The sequence below is a fragment of the Lagopus leucura genome, unplaced genomic scaffold (assembly GCF_019238085.1).
Source record: "Lagopus leucura isolate 7727_CA_CO unplaced genomic scaffold, USGS_WTPT01 Super-Scaffold_100159, whole genome shotgun sequence".
Lineage (NCBI taxonomy): Eukaryota > Metazoa > Chordata > Aves > Galliformes > Phasianidae > Lagopus > Lagopus leucura.
This window is the reverse complement of record NW_024962335.1, coordinates 33,239,485-33,255,351: the sequence shown is the minus strand read 5'-3', so window position 1 is coordinate 33,255,351 and position 15,867 is coordinate 33,239,485. Positions and strand designations below refer to the sequence as shown.

The following is a 15,867-nucleotide window of genomic DNA, read 5'->3' as shown; positions in this document are numbered from 1 at the left end:
CAATAAAGAGCATTTCTTTCCACAGAGAATCAAGCTGTGAATATTTTAATGTGTAATCATCATGATCACTGAATAGAGCAGGAATATCTTGGCAGGAGAAAGAAATGGCTGTAATTGGAGAGGATTAAAGGTGTGTCAGTGTTGGTTTTATCTGATGCTCTTTCAAATCAAAGTCTATCTGTTTGTAAGCAGGTTGTTTCTTGTATAGTTTCTTTAGTTTATTGGTAGTTTAGAAATACACGAGTCTTGTGTAATATTAAGAGGGGCTTTAACCTATACATTGTTAAGACTTGTACTAACAAGGTTCCAAGCGGAGAAAATCAGATTACTTATCTGTGTCACTGCTTTGCCACTGACCCTGACAGTTTAGTGGTGATTTATTATTTCTGGCATGCCTTCCAGACCTGTTAGCAGAATGCTCCAAGCAGAACAACCCTGAAGTTTTTAGGAGTCCCTAGAGAACTGCACTGAAAGCCATTTCCTCCATCCGTATCATGTATCAGTCACAGCATGGAGAAACACTTTCAGAGCAATGCTATCTAACTTGCTCCTTTCTTTTAATGCAGTTATTTCTTCAACATGACATTCAAGTCTGTGCTTTGCCTTTCACCATGACACGTGGGCCAACCTCACATCTGTCCTGCAGCATTCTGGGCTTGACTTGGCAGGTTTCTGCTGAGCATGCTTGTTCAGTGTTTGCTTCGTAATCAAACCTGTGGGTAGCAGAACTGTTCTTTACAGAAGAACTATGCATGTGCTTAAAGTAAGTATGTGTTAAAGTGCCTTGGGGCTTACAGCCAAGATGACAAATGCAGAATTTAGTTCTAAACAAGGTGTTCTTAAAGATTTCTTCATTACATCCCACCCAGAACATTTGGCATGTTACTAGGGTGTGGAGCTTAAAAGAGAAAGAGAAAGGTGCCAGAGAAAAGAGAAATGCCCAATGTTAGTACTGCTGATGATTTGAGTTGCTCAGGGTCACAGATTTGCCTGTCATTGTGGTAAAAAGATTAATCTCTTTGGCTTTTAACTTCCTCCAGAGATCCTTCATCCTGTAGTTGGTATGCTGGAGAGGAACTAGTCCTCACTTACTTTGTACACCTGCTTGGAGGAGAGGCAGATACTTTGTTGTAGTTTTCGTATTGGACATCTTGCTAAGATTGTGTATAAAACCAAAGCAATGAGCTTGGAGTCTGTGATCGTCTGTCTATCCCAGAAATGCTTATGTGCCTTTGTTATCTGAGATGAAAATAAGGTTCTTTAGTTGCAGATGAGCTTTTTGGAAGTACTAGAAGTTTTGTGTGAGAGTAGGATGCATGTGTTTGGTGGTTTAGACTGAAGGTGTGAAGCACATGCATAAACTAGAAGTTTATTACACCTGTCATTACATTTTTTTTTGCAGAAGGATGACAACCTTGCTTTTTTATGTAACAGACTTTACTTATGAATGGGAGCATTGGTCCTGAAATCTGTACGTGTGTGAACTTTGCACTGTCAGCTAACTTTCCTAAATGCTACTGTGTAGACAAGCTCTTGGAACAAATGCTGTTTCCAATGAAGTAAAACTTGGTACAGCTGATCTAGTGACGTATAAGCCTGGATTAAAATGGAAAGCATTGTGAGTTCACCCGTGCCTTGCAGGCAGGATCATATGTTTTTCAACTGGCATAGCCAAAAATCTGTTTGTACGTAGATATCATTCCTTCCCAGTGGTAGTCGGTGAACAGATTCTGTTCTACATTCCAGAGGTTTATAAGAGAGCTGGTGTCCCTGTATCCAATACACTTCATCTCTGAAGCCTGGGCTGTTGGTCTGACTTGGAATAAGGACACATTCATTCCAAAGTGTGTGATCCCCACTGCCATAAATATCTTTGTTTTACATTGGTTTTTGTTTGTTTGTTTGTTTGTTTGTTTGTTTTTTGTATTTAAATTGGTGTTTTGCTTTGTTTTAATGAAAGGATCACTGTGATTATGTTGTCTATTTTAATTCAAGTGACTTTCCATACCCTATGGGGTTAATTATTTCCCCTGGTTTAAAAAAAAAAAAAAAAAAGATGACTGAAAATTGCATGCAGTTTCCTAGACTGAATTTCATTCAGACAGGTGAGTGTCTTGGTATTGCTACCAACTGCTAACTTCCAGTGTGTTTGGGGGGTCTTATATGTTAAACCTAAAATGCGAGATTCAAAAAGCAGACTTCTTACTTGAGTTTGTGTATAGTTTGAAGAATCCAGATTTTAATATTCAGGGAGAAATATATAGCACATATGTGCTTTATATCTAACTGGAAAATCTGAAAGCACTTCAGTTAATTAAATTTCCTCCACATCCCTGTGGGCAAGGTAAAATGCATAATATCCAAGGTTTACATCACTTTCCAGAAAATGTAGTTGCCTAAGGTATTTAAGAGTTGCATTTATTTATTAAATCAGTACCCAGACCCATTTGTGTTACGTTTGAAGAACTCGTACCCCTGAAATGCCAGGAATTGGTGGTGGTTGCAGGAATTAAATGGTAAGGGTGATTATTCCCAAAGTTAAATTTCACAGTGTAACAGAGCACGAATTTATGGACTGAATGTCTGTCAATGAGGCCTTGTAACCATTTGAGGATCTTGGGGCTCCTTGTTCTTCTGGAATATTAGCTGTCAAGTAGTCACAGCCCTGCTTCACCTTGCCCGCAATTCCCCTTAGTGCCATGTGTCTCTAAGGATTCAGTTTCACCACACAGGGTGAGCAGAAATAGCAGCTTACTGTCACTGAAAAGGGAAAATCCACGTCCCTCATCTCAGCCCTCCCTTTCTAGCTCTGTGGTTTGCTTCTTACCATCTACTGCTGTTAGCACTTGTTGGATTCCTCTGCAAGCCAGTTTAGCTCACAAAAGCAATAAGGGAAAAAAAAAAAAAAAAAAAAGTAGTTCTTTTGACTACATAGGTAGCTAGTAGTAAATAGTATGATGCAAAAAGAGCAAAGCCATGAACCCATGATGCCAGCTACTGGATCCCCACTCTGCATGCATCAGGGTATTTCCGACTCTCTGTAGTCCTATCCTGTAGACTGAATGCCCTTTAGTTGGACATTCGGATTGGAGTGTATTAAGATACTTAATATGCTTCTGGAACATCTTTCAGTTGAGTTTTATCGGAAACTCTGGCTTGTGGGCTTTCAGACTGCTCCATGATGCCAACCAAGCGTGGTAAGCGGAGACAGTTACACAATTAGTTTCCAAAGCATACCCCTATCCTCAGCTGAAACAGAGACATGGCCTTAGTGAATTGAATCAGCTCTGCAGGGGAAGGGTGCAGATGGCAAGCTAAGAGAGTAGGGGATGACCTGCTGTCCTTTGGCAGAAGGGAGCTGGATGACAGCTGACATACTTTCCAAATCTGAGTTCCTAGTGTCCACCTTCTGAACTACTTGATGCCAGCTCTGGTTCACTTAAAAAAGCTGACACGTTTACAGATGAAAACTGCATGCCGTGCAAAGTGGGAAGACTTTAATTAAAAGTTCAAGTTGTCTTGCCAGCTGCAGAGTAAAAGTGTCCATTCAGGAAAATGGTGCAGGTGAGCAAGGATTCCTGAACTGTAAACAAGTGATTACATTATATTCGTAGACTGAGGCAAGTTTTGGGCACGCATGTTGTTAGCTGTGTTTGATCTGATCATGCCTACACATAAAAATCAGTCCTGAAAGAATACTTGCTGCACTGTGCTTTTTGAAAACTGCAGCTTGTGACTCTCAAGTAAAGTGATACCAGTGTAGAATAAGCTCCCAAATGGAAATCCATGGCCAAAAGTTTAAACAAATAGTATTGTAAGCACTGGAGCTGACGGAGCACACCACATTTTATTTTCTGTCTTGGAGTTGATAGCTATGTCTTTGTAACGGGTGACTGAAGCCTTTCAGAAAGATGGACAATAGCTTTCCTGTATGCAGGTTCTCTCATTATTAGAAATACACAGGTATTCTGAGTAAAGATAAAACAGTCTCCTTTCCCTTTTCTGCCAGTTTTCTTAAAAGGTGTAGAACATAAACGTTTTTGATGGGACCCGCTCCTCCTTCCTGTGGTTTGAATGGGCCAACACTCTCTCTACACAAGGCATGATTACATTAGCCTTGTTTCCATAAGGAGCCAGATAAGAACAGGGAGTCAGTATTAAGATCCCAAAACTATGAGGAGGTGAACCAGATGCAAGGAAAAAAGGCACAGTAAATCTTTGCAGCACGCACCTTTCTCATACCTGCCTCATCAGTGGAGGTCCCAAGCCTTTTCAAAGACTCCATTTGTAGTTGATGGGATGAGATGAGCATTGCAGAACTGAACTGGGATTCTGCACAGCCTATGGAAGGTCATGGCCTGAGAGGCACTAAAGGAGCATAGGACTCAGTCGTATACCTTGCTACCTAAACTCTTTCATGGATCAGGTTCTAAATTAGTAGGCAAATTTTTCTTTTTAGACTCCTATCTAAGAAATTTGGAAACTTAACTGGGACATGGGAAAATAACTTGTTTTGGGAGAAAATGTTTACTAGTTAAGATTTGCAGTAGCCAGTTTTCCATTGGAATTTAGTTTGCAGTGCTGGATGTTTCATGCTTTAATCTTCTTGCAGGCATGCTCCCATAACTGCATTTTGGAGCTAAAATATTTTTGCTTTTTTTGTTAATAGCTTAAAGATGGATTCTCCCAAAGAACCTGCGCCTACAGGAGAGTTCAAGTGTCAGCTATGTGGCTTAACAGCTCCATACACATACTATGGGCAGAAGCCACCCAACACACACTCTATTGTGTAAGTATAGTTTTTCATGTTTTACAGACTTCATTTATGCTCTCGGCATTGGAAACCTTGTGCTGCAGAATAATGTTTGCTGATTTAACCCAGTTATGTGCCATATTGACCATGAATCTTAGGTTTGGTACATAGTGATTTTCTTTTTACGCAGGAAAGAAATTTTTTCAAGTGTCAATGTTGATAGCGAAAACAAAAATCAGCTTTCCTATCCTGCTTCAGTACTGTGGACAGACTTGTATTTTGCATATTTCCTAACTTAGTGGCCACCCTACAATTTACCATAATTTTCTTACTAGAATAGTATTGACTATCAGCACAACCTTTCTGGGAATAGCCTATACCTCACAGCTCTGTCAGCTGGGCAGCACGTAAACACAGCATGAATCTCGTATGTATGGTAAATACACTTTTTAAGAACTGTTTGACATGTGGAGTTTTGAACAGCAGTGCTTTTTTGGCACTAGACAGTTTTTGGGCATTAAAGTGTGTGGCAATTTAGTACATATTTACTTTTTAGAAGACTTAAGCCTTTTCTGTCTGCCAAGCAGGGATAGTTTGACCAGAAACAATGAAATTAGTGCTTTGTCTGCAGACATCATATTTACCACAAAACAAAGCACTTAGCTTTAAATGTGTGAGCAGTTCTTTTGAGGTCATCCTGGTTAACAAATCCATCAGGCAAACATATTCAGGAATGAACAGGAAATCAGGTGTATACTCTGTGTTTCACCCTTCTAAGACCACTCTGTTTCTTATAAAGTTGAGGCAGCTGTTGATTGCCACCTACTTCAGCTGAGATTAGATTTGTTTTCCTTAGACAGCTGTATTTTTATCATTCCAAATCCCACAGTGCTATTAATTTTTCCTTTGTCCACTCAGAAGAGGAATGGACCTCCTTTGATCACATACTTTTGTAAAGAGTCTGGATTAAAGCTGAGTGTAAATCTTAATGCTAGGTTATCCAAGCTTGGTTTTAACATCTAGACTGTAATTGAATTGTTGAGATTCAAACAGCAAAAGAATAACGATGTAGCATAACACTTCTGTATGTGCCTAAAAAATAGCTTTGCGTACTGTCTTTAGTGATTTATTTTCTTGTCTACTCACTAGTTCTAAATGCAGGAACTATATGCCAAACAATGTTTGTACAATGGCCCGGAATCTATGCTGATGATGACTACATCAAGCTTAAAAATCTTGCAAAGGAAGCTTTGCAAAGATAATCCAGTGTTTAAACACTGGAAGACTTGTTAAGGAGTTGATCTGCCATGTAAAGATGCCTGCTTCTTGCTAACAATGAAAGGGTGAAAGGCGTAAGCCATGCCTCTTTATGAGCGAGGGGGAAAAAGGAATGCACCTACAGATGCTCATGTACATACATGTGTCTATATGCAGTCAATTAAAAGATGATAGTATGAATTAACAGTATCTTTTAAATATGTATTATACTCCATATTACTACAGAATTCAAGATTGATTTATATGCAGAAATAAGCCAGCCTTGCAGGGTGCCCTGTGCAGACAGACACCAAACTGACTTCTGCACTGTTTTGCCTAGAGCTCCCAGGAAGAATAAGGCTTTATCTTCCCCAAGCAGGTTGCCAATTTATTAATAAATGCAAATTATTAATAAATGTTTCTCTGATGCAAATTATTAACAAATGTACTCTCTGAAAACTACAGTCTCTGACACAAAGGAAGAATATATTGGATCATTGTAATGCTTTGTGCTATCAGCTCCTGCTTGCAAGTGGTGAGAACTATAGCTTTACAGCATGGACATAATTAAGAGCAGGCTCTTTTTATTTTATATTTGGTGTATGCAGCTTTGGAAGAGAAATCCTACTTAAAGTTGTGCAGTTGAGGTAATAACTTGAGAAAGTACTAAAACTGGCTGTGTGAAAGAGTGCCTGTCATGAAAGCAGACCGTAAGGAATACTTGAAAGCAAAGCACTGAAAAAATGCCTAATAAGACAATGTTGAGATTATCATCAATTGCCCTAATCTTGAAAGCTAGATAGTGGAGTATTGTTGGCAGCAAGCAGTCACAATGCTGGTTTTGAAGAAGGGAGCTGCATAGCTGCTGCATTGCATCATGCAACACCAGAGGGAAGACTGCCACCCTTTCAGCCTCCCCAATTACCCTGTTTGAACCCTTCCCATACTGTGAGATTTACCTTTAAAAGTCTGAAATTATTCTCTTACAGGATTTTGGAAGACAGTTATGTCATGAAGGACCCTTTCACCCCCGACAAAGAGAAATTCCTCATCCTTGGGTCTCTGTGCAGTTTGTGTAGAAGAAGTGTGTGTGTTGGTGCAGTAAGTAACAAACAAAACAAACTTCTTCAGTCATTTCTTTTTGTTCCAGTCCAGGACCACACATCAAAAACCCAAACATCTTATTTTTAAGACTGGCTAACTGCATGTTGTTGTTGATTACCCTGTGGTAAAGCTAATAAATGGAAACAATCAGCAACTTTATGTGCTATTTACTGAGGAGCACACTCCATCCTCTCAAACGTAGTGAAGACTCTTTTCTAATTTCTCAGCACGTGCAAATGCAGGGGAGTTCACATACTACTTCAAGATCTTTAGGTTTCTTCTTATAGTATTGTAACAGTGGTAGATTTTTCCTGTACAGAGGATATGAACAACCATAGGTTTGCATCTGCAACGCAAGCTCACCGTTGTATTTGCAAGAGCTCATGTAGAAATTAAACAGAGAGGAGAGTTGTGCAGTGCTGTGATAGCTCTCTAAAGAAGAACGAATTTGAATAGCAGCCAGCACCAACTTTAAGCTATGAAATCTGATCGCAGTCCAGAAAAGTGGTATAAAATTTCAGTTGTCTTAATAACTTCTCCTTGGTGCTGGGCTGGTCCCTTTGTTTGCTGTGAGTTCAAAGCAAAAATGAAGACAGTTATTACACAGTTATCACTGTCTGGAGGCTGTACTGTGCTTCTTTAAGGCAGTACAATTAATGAGAAAAGTCAGGTTCTACTCCTTTCCCTCAGCGTGTCAGTTTTGTGTCTGAAAGAGACTTGGAACTCATGGAGTGGTCAGGATGCATGGATGAGTCAGCCCAGGAGGCAATGTCACCTGATCATTTAAATGGACTACAGCATGTATTTGTTCAACCAGATGCCACTGCCCTGAGAGCAGCCAAATCCTGGCCTTTCTTTCAAAGTGGTCATTCCTTATCTCAGATCAGTGTGCTTAAATCTGGAGTGCAGCTAATGGCATGTATCTGAGCACACCTTAATCTTAAGTGTCAGCTTTAGCAGTTTTCAAATTCAGCCTTTTCAGCCCTTTCTTTGTTTGCTCTTTGTAGGGACTAGCTTCAGAGACATGACTCTTTCCAAAAGTAGCTAGTAGTATGAGTTTAAAAACAAACAGCCAAATGAAAAGAAAAAAATGAAAGACATGCACTTCGTAAAGGTGTGGAATTTTTTTCTCATGTTTGGTGGCCATTTTTTGGTAGGACAGAGCAATGCTGTTGGCATACTCAGAGCAGGAAGTGAGATAATATGGGCAGCTGAGACAGCTCATATGCCAATGCCAGACAATTTAGGTGTTGGAACTGAGGAAATTCTTCTGAGTTTAAAAATAAAGGTCAAATTATGTTCACAGAATTTGGAGGGAGAAACACAGCTGAGACTCTTGGACAAGTTTAAGCGTTATTCTGATTTGCAGGGAATTATTACTGAGCATGAATTTATTACACTGCTCTAAGAGGAGTGTGAAATTAGCACTTTTCTCCTGATTATGTTTGTGTACCATTTCTGAAGTCTCTTCTGTCATGTCAATGAAAGAAAATCACAAAAAGATCAGATTAGCATTTGCAACTGGGATTTGTTTTTCTTTTTAGAACTACCTGAGAATTCCTATGGGAATCAGATGAAGCCCGAGTGCTGAACTCAAGTTTCTGGAGACAAGTAGCTTAAGGCAGTTGTGTGCATGTACACAGTGTGGAGGTAAAGCTGACATGTGAGCAAGGTCTTCCTTGTGGCAGTGAATGTCCCTGTCTGGGCTGGTGGTTGCCTCACTCACACACAAACAGCCAAAGTAATAGCAAGCATATGGGCAAGTGCAGATCACATAGTTAGGGGTAATGAGCTTGATTCTTGCCCTAACAAGTCAGGTTTACCCCTCCTATGTAATTGCACAGGATTAGTAACTCAGGCACACTTTGGGCAAACTTGAGCTCTTTTTGCTATTTGCATTCACAATTCAAGTGTGTTGAACTTATGAAGGATTCAACAGATATTTTCAAGTGTGGCAATCAAATCTATCAGAAATATTGAGGTACAGCCTCTCAGTGTCCTGCCATGCAGTCTTCCTCTTCTGCATGTGGGTGTGTTTTTTTATTTTAAAATGTTTAATAACAGTTTCAGATAATCTAGAGTGTGACAGCATAGAAGACATTAGCAATGAATAGTAAAAGCCTCTTTTAAAACTTCTTGTATCTTTTAACACTTCTTGTGTCTATTTTAGCTGTTGTGTAAATATGTCAGGCATTTACTTTTTGTTACCTGAGACTTCATTATTCCCCTAATGGTATCACTCAAAGCAAAATCATAATCATAAATTATTGAAAATAAATTCCTTACCAAACTGGCCAGGCCAGATAGTGAATCATGCATATAACTATGGTTTCCAAATCTATTTAGCAATGCTGCTTAGGTAACATTGAAAGAGATCTGCAGAAATGATAATTACTGCTTTAAACACCCACACCAAAGTAGGTAAATACATACTATTTCTCTTTCATGTAGGGAAGATTAGAGTGTAGAGAGGTAAAAATTTATCCAAGGCAATAGAGAGAGCTATAGTTAGGATAATATCTCTGTGGGTTGTTTCTGGTTCCTGCTATTGCTTGACCCAACTACATCAACTGAGCCTTATGCTGTTTCCATGATGTTATAACATAGGAATTGAAAGTAAGAAAATCATATTTTCTTGGTCCTCGTTGGCAAAGAGGCTGGAGCAATATGGTGGAAAGCTGTCTGTGACAGGTTGAGTTAACATTTCTCTGTTAACTTAAAATATAGTACTAGACTAACGCGTAGTAAAAATAAAGACTTGTCTGATCCTAGGTTTAGCAAAGGGATTGGATTTAATTTGCTAGCTTTTGTATCTTAGAATGAGATTTTAGGCTTTTTTTGAGACACCCTGCACTAGTGGAAGTGTCTTTACAGCTGCTGTGCCAGGGGAAGTCAAGATTTATGTTCGATACGATGTTCATAAACTCACGTCTTCAGATAGTCTCTAAAGTCTCACTAAGTTATTTTACAGTCAACTTACATTGTACTCACTCTACTGAACCAGTCTTTAGCACATTATTGATAAATAAGTTTGGTACAAATGGAAGTAATTCTAATGATTGTTTTAAAACATGCCAAAAAAAACACCAAAACACTGCAAAAAGTAGGATAATAAAAATATTTTTAAAGTCTTTAGAAAGACTTAGTTCCTTTTTCCTGTTTCTTTTTCATTAAAGGGGAGAGGAAATGATGTAATGTGATCAAGTTAGTCATTTAAAGCAGGCATTTCCTTTTATTGCAACACTTACTAAAAATAGGTTTTAAACACTTATAAGAAGCTACTTTTAAAGAAGAAATGATGAAAGGGAGCAATTTTCATCTGTTACTGCTCACTGTAGCAGGAGCTGAGTAGACAGTGACCTTGGACATGATTGTAGGTATTAAGTGATAAACATAACACTACAACTGCTTTCCACTCAATTTTCAGTCATGCAGGGTCAGTCCTGAAGAAGGTTAGGCAGACTCTTTCCTTTACATAGGGTTTCCTTCATAAGTGTGCTAAAAATAATGTCGTTATCTATATTTTTTGACACAATCCATGTGAGAAGAGAAATAAACTCTGTCAGTTAGCTTTGACAGCTCAGTTTTGCCTGAACTGAATGAAAATGCCCCCTCCTGACTTGACTGTGGTTGTGGTAAAACATACTAAGGAGTTAAAGAATTGTCTAGTTAAGGATGGAGTCCTGTCAGGACAGTGATCAAAGGAGGGCTTGGATATACACAATGAATGTAATTTGTAGCAGGTAGGCTATGTTATCCCGTGACTGAGAGAGGAGTCTGAGGACTCCGTCCCTGGAGGTGTTCAAGGCTGGATTGGATGGGACCCTGGGCAGCCTCGCCTAGCATTAAATGTGGAGGTTGGTGGCCCTGCATGTGACAGGGGGGTTGGAGATTCATGATCCTTGTGGTCCCTTCCAACCCTGGCCATTCTGTGATTCTGTAAAGGTGTGTGTACCCGCAATCCGGATGCGTGTGGTTCATAGGCATGATTCGGTGTAAGCCCCATAAGTAGAAATCAGCAGAAGCTGTCAACTCATTTCAGCTAAAAGAATGCAAATTGAGCACCTGTATGTCTGTGAGGAGCTTGGTCTTAACATCTGAGTTTCTCATCTGCAGAGTGGGGCAAAAGCCTCTCCTGCCTTTGCCACTGCTGAGCAGTATCCTTAGGTGCAGTGGCCATCCCTATGGAGCCATGAAGTTAACCTGAGGGCCTGGGGAGCTGTGTGCCATATTGTAATACAAGCAACAATAGCAGGGCCAACTTACACTCTAATCCTCCCTTTTTAACTGGCAGCTTAATGTATTAAGGATATCAAAGGTCAAAAAACAATAGGCTGTGAGACCATGCAGGGGGCTTTTCAGAGGGCTTTTCAGAGGGCCTCACACAACTCTAAATGTGAAAAAGCGTGACAACTGGTGCAGAAAAGGACAATAGATGAAGAGAATTTGTCACACAGAGGCAAGGAGACTGTAATTTTGATATAATCGAGTGGTACCTACTGTTGAAGTGCGGAAGGTGAGTGACAAGGGAAACAAAAGTGACAACAGAAATGCACAAGTATCCAAACCAAGTTCTTAGAGAAAGGCCAGCCACAAACCATCGTGGCAAGAGGAAAACTTTGCCTGAATAGCAAAACCCTTGAAATCTACTGCACCCGGAAAGATGTCCTGATCCGTCTGAACTGATGTCTTTATTCATGCTTAAATCCCCAAGAATAATCCATCAGTAACACCGCTCTAGCTTACTTATTAAATCCTGTTTGGAATTTAGTGATCAGCACGCCTGGAGAACCAAGAACTTCAGTCTCACTGCAGGGCAAAAGAGTAACACTTCAATAAGCTTCTCCTCCAGTTGTCTGAACTCTGCACTGCAAATATTCCAGCAATTTCCCTTCTTCCCATTCAATAATTCTAGCATCTGGTTAGAGCTAACTGTGTGGAAAATAAATATGGGGTCTGTAACACTCTTTAACTAAATTAGATGTGAACTATGTCAGATCACAGAGCCATTCCATTTCAAGGGCAGGAAAACGTCTTTGAGCACAACAGATTCTAATACTTTGCCTTCAGTAACTGCAGCAAGGGATGTCCAGTCAACCTTTAGTACGATGCATGGTTTTGGTTTTTAATCAGCGAGTACGTTTATTCAAGGTAAAAAAGGTTAATGGGTGAAATCTTGGTTAAAGGATGAAATCTCAGTTGAATTGTCTCAGCTGAATTAAATTCAGTTAGCTATTCTGATTACTTGACATCTCTGTGATATTCATATAATATACTTTAAGTATTCTCCTAGGACTATGCAAACATGCAAATTACAAAGACAAGTTTTCAGGTAGTTGTGGAAAAATATGCAACTGAAGTCTCAGGGCTTACTGTTTCTGACCTACATTCTTTGTGCTTGACTTTGCCCTTCTGCAATTCTCCAAATTGGCAAGAAGAGCTTTCTGAAACTTCAGATCTCAAATGCCAGTTCAGGAAGTGGAAAGATCTTCCCAGCAGGGAGAAATCTTGGGAAGATAAATGAAGATTTAGCAATAGAGAACTTTGCTGTTTAGGTGAAACCCACAGAATCTGTTACTCCCAGAAAGATGTTCTGATCTGTCTGATGTCTTCATTCCTGTTTAACTCTTCAGGAATAATCCATCAGCAACAGCAGCTTGGCTTACCCATTACACCTTGTTTATAATTTAGTGATCACACGAGGAATGATTCTTGAAGGAAAATGCGAACTGCAAGGAGATTGGTAACTGTTTAGCACTGAGCTGATGAAGCTCTTTAAAATAATTGTTCTTTAGTTCTTTAAAATAATTGTTTATTTGGTTAGCTTTTGTTACAGTCCAGTTTTTATTTTTCACTCAGTACCTCAAGTAAGAGATGTTAGAATTACTGAATAGAAGAAGCAAAATTGCTGGAGTATTTTAATATAGAAGAATAATTTAATTCAGAATGAAGATTCTACATATAAATGTGGTTTAATGAGAGTGGAACTTAAGCAGTTCCATTTTGTGTATCCAGCTAATACTGTTTTCTTTACAGGAATGTAGTCTGTTCTACACTAAAAGGTTCTGCCTCCCCTGTGTGAATGAAAACTTACAGGCTTTTCCTTTGGAAATACAAGAAGATATGGATAAAAGGAAGCCCCAGTCAAAGTCTAAGAAAAAAATGGATTCAAGAACATAAATACTGAAAGACCAAGAAAGAGAGACAGTTCTTCGGCTGAGCTTTCTCCTCTCTCCTTTTTAAGACTATCATGTTGCTCCTTTTGAAGTAGTGACCTTCATTAACTCACTGCTACAGAACACAGCTACACATTTCCCACTGGCTTGGCTTCAAGCATCACCGTGCAGCAATTGCAGCACCAGCAGAATGGCCTTAGGGTGCTGGAAAAGCAGAAGGAATGTCAGAAAGGCCTGTTTGTTGCCTGATCAAATGCATGTAGTAAAAAACCGAACAGCGTTAAAGCATAGGAACTGTATCCCAGTTTCCCATTTGCTGTTTTAATGTTTTGTATGGTTCTTGATAATCCTACAGTGTTATGAAAAATCTGAGAGATTTATCTGACTGAATTCACTATACCTCCAAGAATGTAAGTAGCAATTGTTAACCTGCCATTGTTAGCTTGGTAAGATTACAGTGAGGAAGGAAGTCAGAGCTTTATTTTTAGGTCCAAAATGAAACTGGTGGGACAAAACGTCATAGATAGCCACAGAAATATCTAAATTCAAAATTCCTGTATCAGTACTATCACAGAAAGTACATGCTTTTATAATGGCAACATTTAAATTTTTTAAAATAATAATTTTTAAAGGATACAAATCTGCAGTCACTTTGCACTCAGCTTTCCAGTCCTTCTCTGCACAGTGATAGAAGAGGTTACTTTGTCTAGTTTAATATGGAAATCCAGCTACTGAAGTCAATTATTTTCTGAAGCGGGCAATTGAACAATCAGGATTTGAGAAACATAGTTTTAGTAAAAAATATATATATAAAAAATTGCTAGGAGAAAAAGCAATTTCTTTAGTCTGTATATTGGCATCATGAATGTCTGTGTTGACTTTGCCTTAATTACAACGAAGATTTATATGCTAATATAGTCAATCAGTCACACACCTTGAGGATATGTCCAGAGTGCTCCATAATCTCCGCATTCATGCTTTTATTTTATTATTAAAAATATTTTATTTATTTTTTATTCATGCTTTTTTGGTCACTGGTTCAGAACCAGTATCAATGCCTCGGTTAACATTGCTCCTTTTCTCTACTCTTTCAGCTTTATCATTTGTTTTATACTTACGCAGTACTTTTAGGAGGATCAGCCTCCTAATGTATCTGCTAGAAGAAATCAACATAATTTTGATGAGTTATTTTATGTTATTTAAGACTTTCTAATGTCCTGGAATCTTTCACTGTGTTTTTTACTGAACCTCATGTATTGGTTTCTGCTGTTGGAGAGTAGAATTTCTTGCAGTTACTAGAGGAGCAATCATGGATATATTACAGCCTTTTTCAAGCTCTACTTGCACTTGAGAATGAAATGCATAGATCTCTTTAATTGCCTAAAAAAATACTTGTTAGAACTCAACATTTCAGATTCCTTCCTGCAGTAATAAGAGGTTACTCTTTCAAATAAAGTGATGTGCATCTTGCTTAAAATTGGTGTTATTCAATTTCAGTTTCATGTTACACACAGCTTCTCCCCCCTCCTTACTTAACACAAGATCCTATGGTATGTTTACACAGGCAAATGTCTTTCTAAAACATTATCTAAGTTTTTATTTTCTTTATTTCACAATGTTTGCAGCAGGTTGTATGTTAACTCTTAGCCTGAAGGTAGGTTTTAAAAGCCTGGTGAGTGCAGTTCACATCTGAATGAAAATGTGCCTTTGGGCTGTGAGATACCTGAGGCCTGGGAGGTGCACCCACACGGTGCTGGGAAGGACCTCTGCTCTCTGAGCTGTTTTTCCTCTAATTCAACCTACCGTGTGCCCTTCTGTCATCTGTGATCCTTGTGCTAGGAAAGGAAAGCTGGCCCACCTGTGATTAGAGACCTCCTGTAATGACAGTTATTATCTGTGTCTGACTGTTACTGCTTGCATATTCTGCATTCTAATATTTCCTACTGAACGTGGGCATTATGCTCTCTATCACAATGTGTTGGTATATGTGTGATTTTACAGATTGAATGCTGTCATCATACCTGAACTTACCACAGCTGAGCAGCCGTGAGTCCTTCTTTACAGGATGCACAAAGCCTTTACAGTTGGGTTTTATCAACTTCTCTGAGTACTTTCTTCTGCTGAAAATGAGGCCCTCAATCCTCCAGCACACAGATGATGAAAAAAAAAAAAAAAGTTTATTTACTCTGCTGTGATTTTCCTTCAGCACTGTTTTACCACTTCAATAAATCCCTGGGTTTGCAAAGGAAAGAATGCATATGTATGTTACGCACACATCCCTAACAGTTAATCTACAAGCATCCACACGTTCTAGATACTTCAAATAGTATTCTGTCATTAAAAAAACCCTTGTAATACCAACACGTTATATAGTAAGCTTATGTAGTACTTCTTTTTAAAAACAGACATTTGTTGCCAGCCCCCACAGTAAGTGCAGCCATTCCTACCAAAGCTCACTTTATCCACTCTTGGTCACTAGTAGAAGTACTATCCCTGGTGTGAAGTTGAGCAGCTGAGTGCTTTCTGAAGCAGAGCCCTGGATATCAAATGAAGGCAAATTTGTTTGAATTATTCATT

At 39.0% G+C, this 15,867-nt stretch overlaps 1 protein-coding gene across 2 annotated transcripts; it reads left to right on the top strand.

The window, feature by feature from the left end:
- Nucleotides 1–219: 219 nt before the first annotated feature.
- Nucleotides 220–14,767, top strand: CDPF1 (cysteine rich DPF motif domain containing 1). Of its 2 annotated transcripts, XM_042890413.1 has the most exons (5): nt 220–763; nt 1,747–1,844; nt 4,670–4,789; nt 7,000–7,111; nt 13,151–14,767. In XM_042890413.1, exons 1-5 carry the CDS (start codon nt 749–751, stop codon nt 13,292–13,294), a joined length of 489 nt encoding a protein of 162 aa, XP_042746347.1. In that variant the 5' UTR covers nt 220–748; the 3' UTR covers nt 13,295–14,767. The 2 variants fall into 2 exon arrangements, with proteins under 2 accessions (XP_042746347.1, XP_042746348.1); XM_042890414.1 differs by lacking the exon at nt 1,747–1,844 and having other exon boundaries at nt 277–763.
- The last annotated feature ends 1,100 nt before the right edge of the window (nt 14,768–15,867 follow it).

Coding starts and splice junctions, on each gene's coding strand:
- CDPF1 (XM_042890413.1), top strand. Junction 4,790..6,999: donor CCCAACACACACTCTATTGT/GTAAGTATAGTT, acceptor ATTCTCTTACAG/GATTTTGGAAGACAGTTATG. Junction 7,112..13,150: donor GAAGTGTGTGTGTTGGTGCA/GTAAGTAACAAA, acceptor TTTTCTTTACAG/GAATGTAGTCTGTTCTACAC.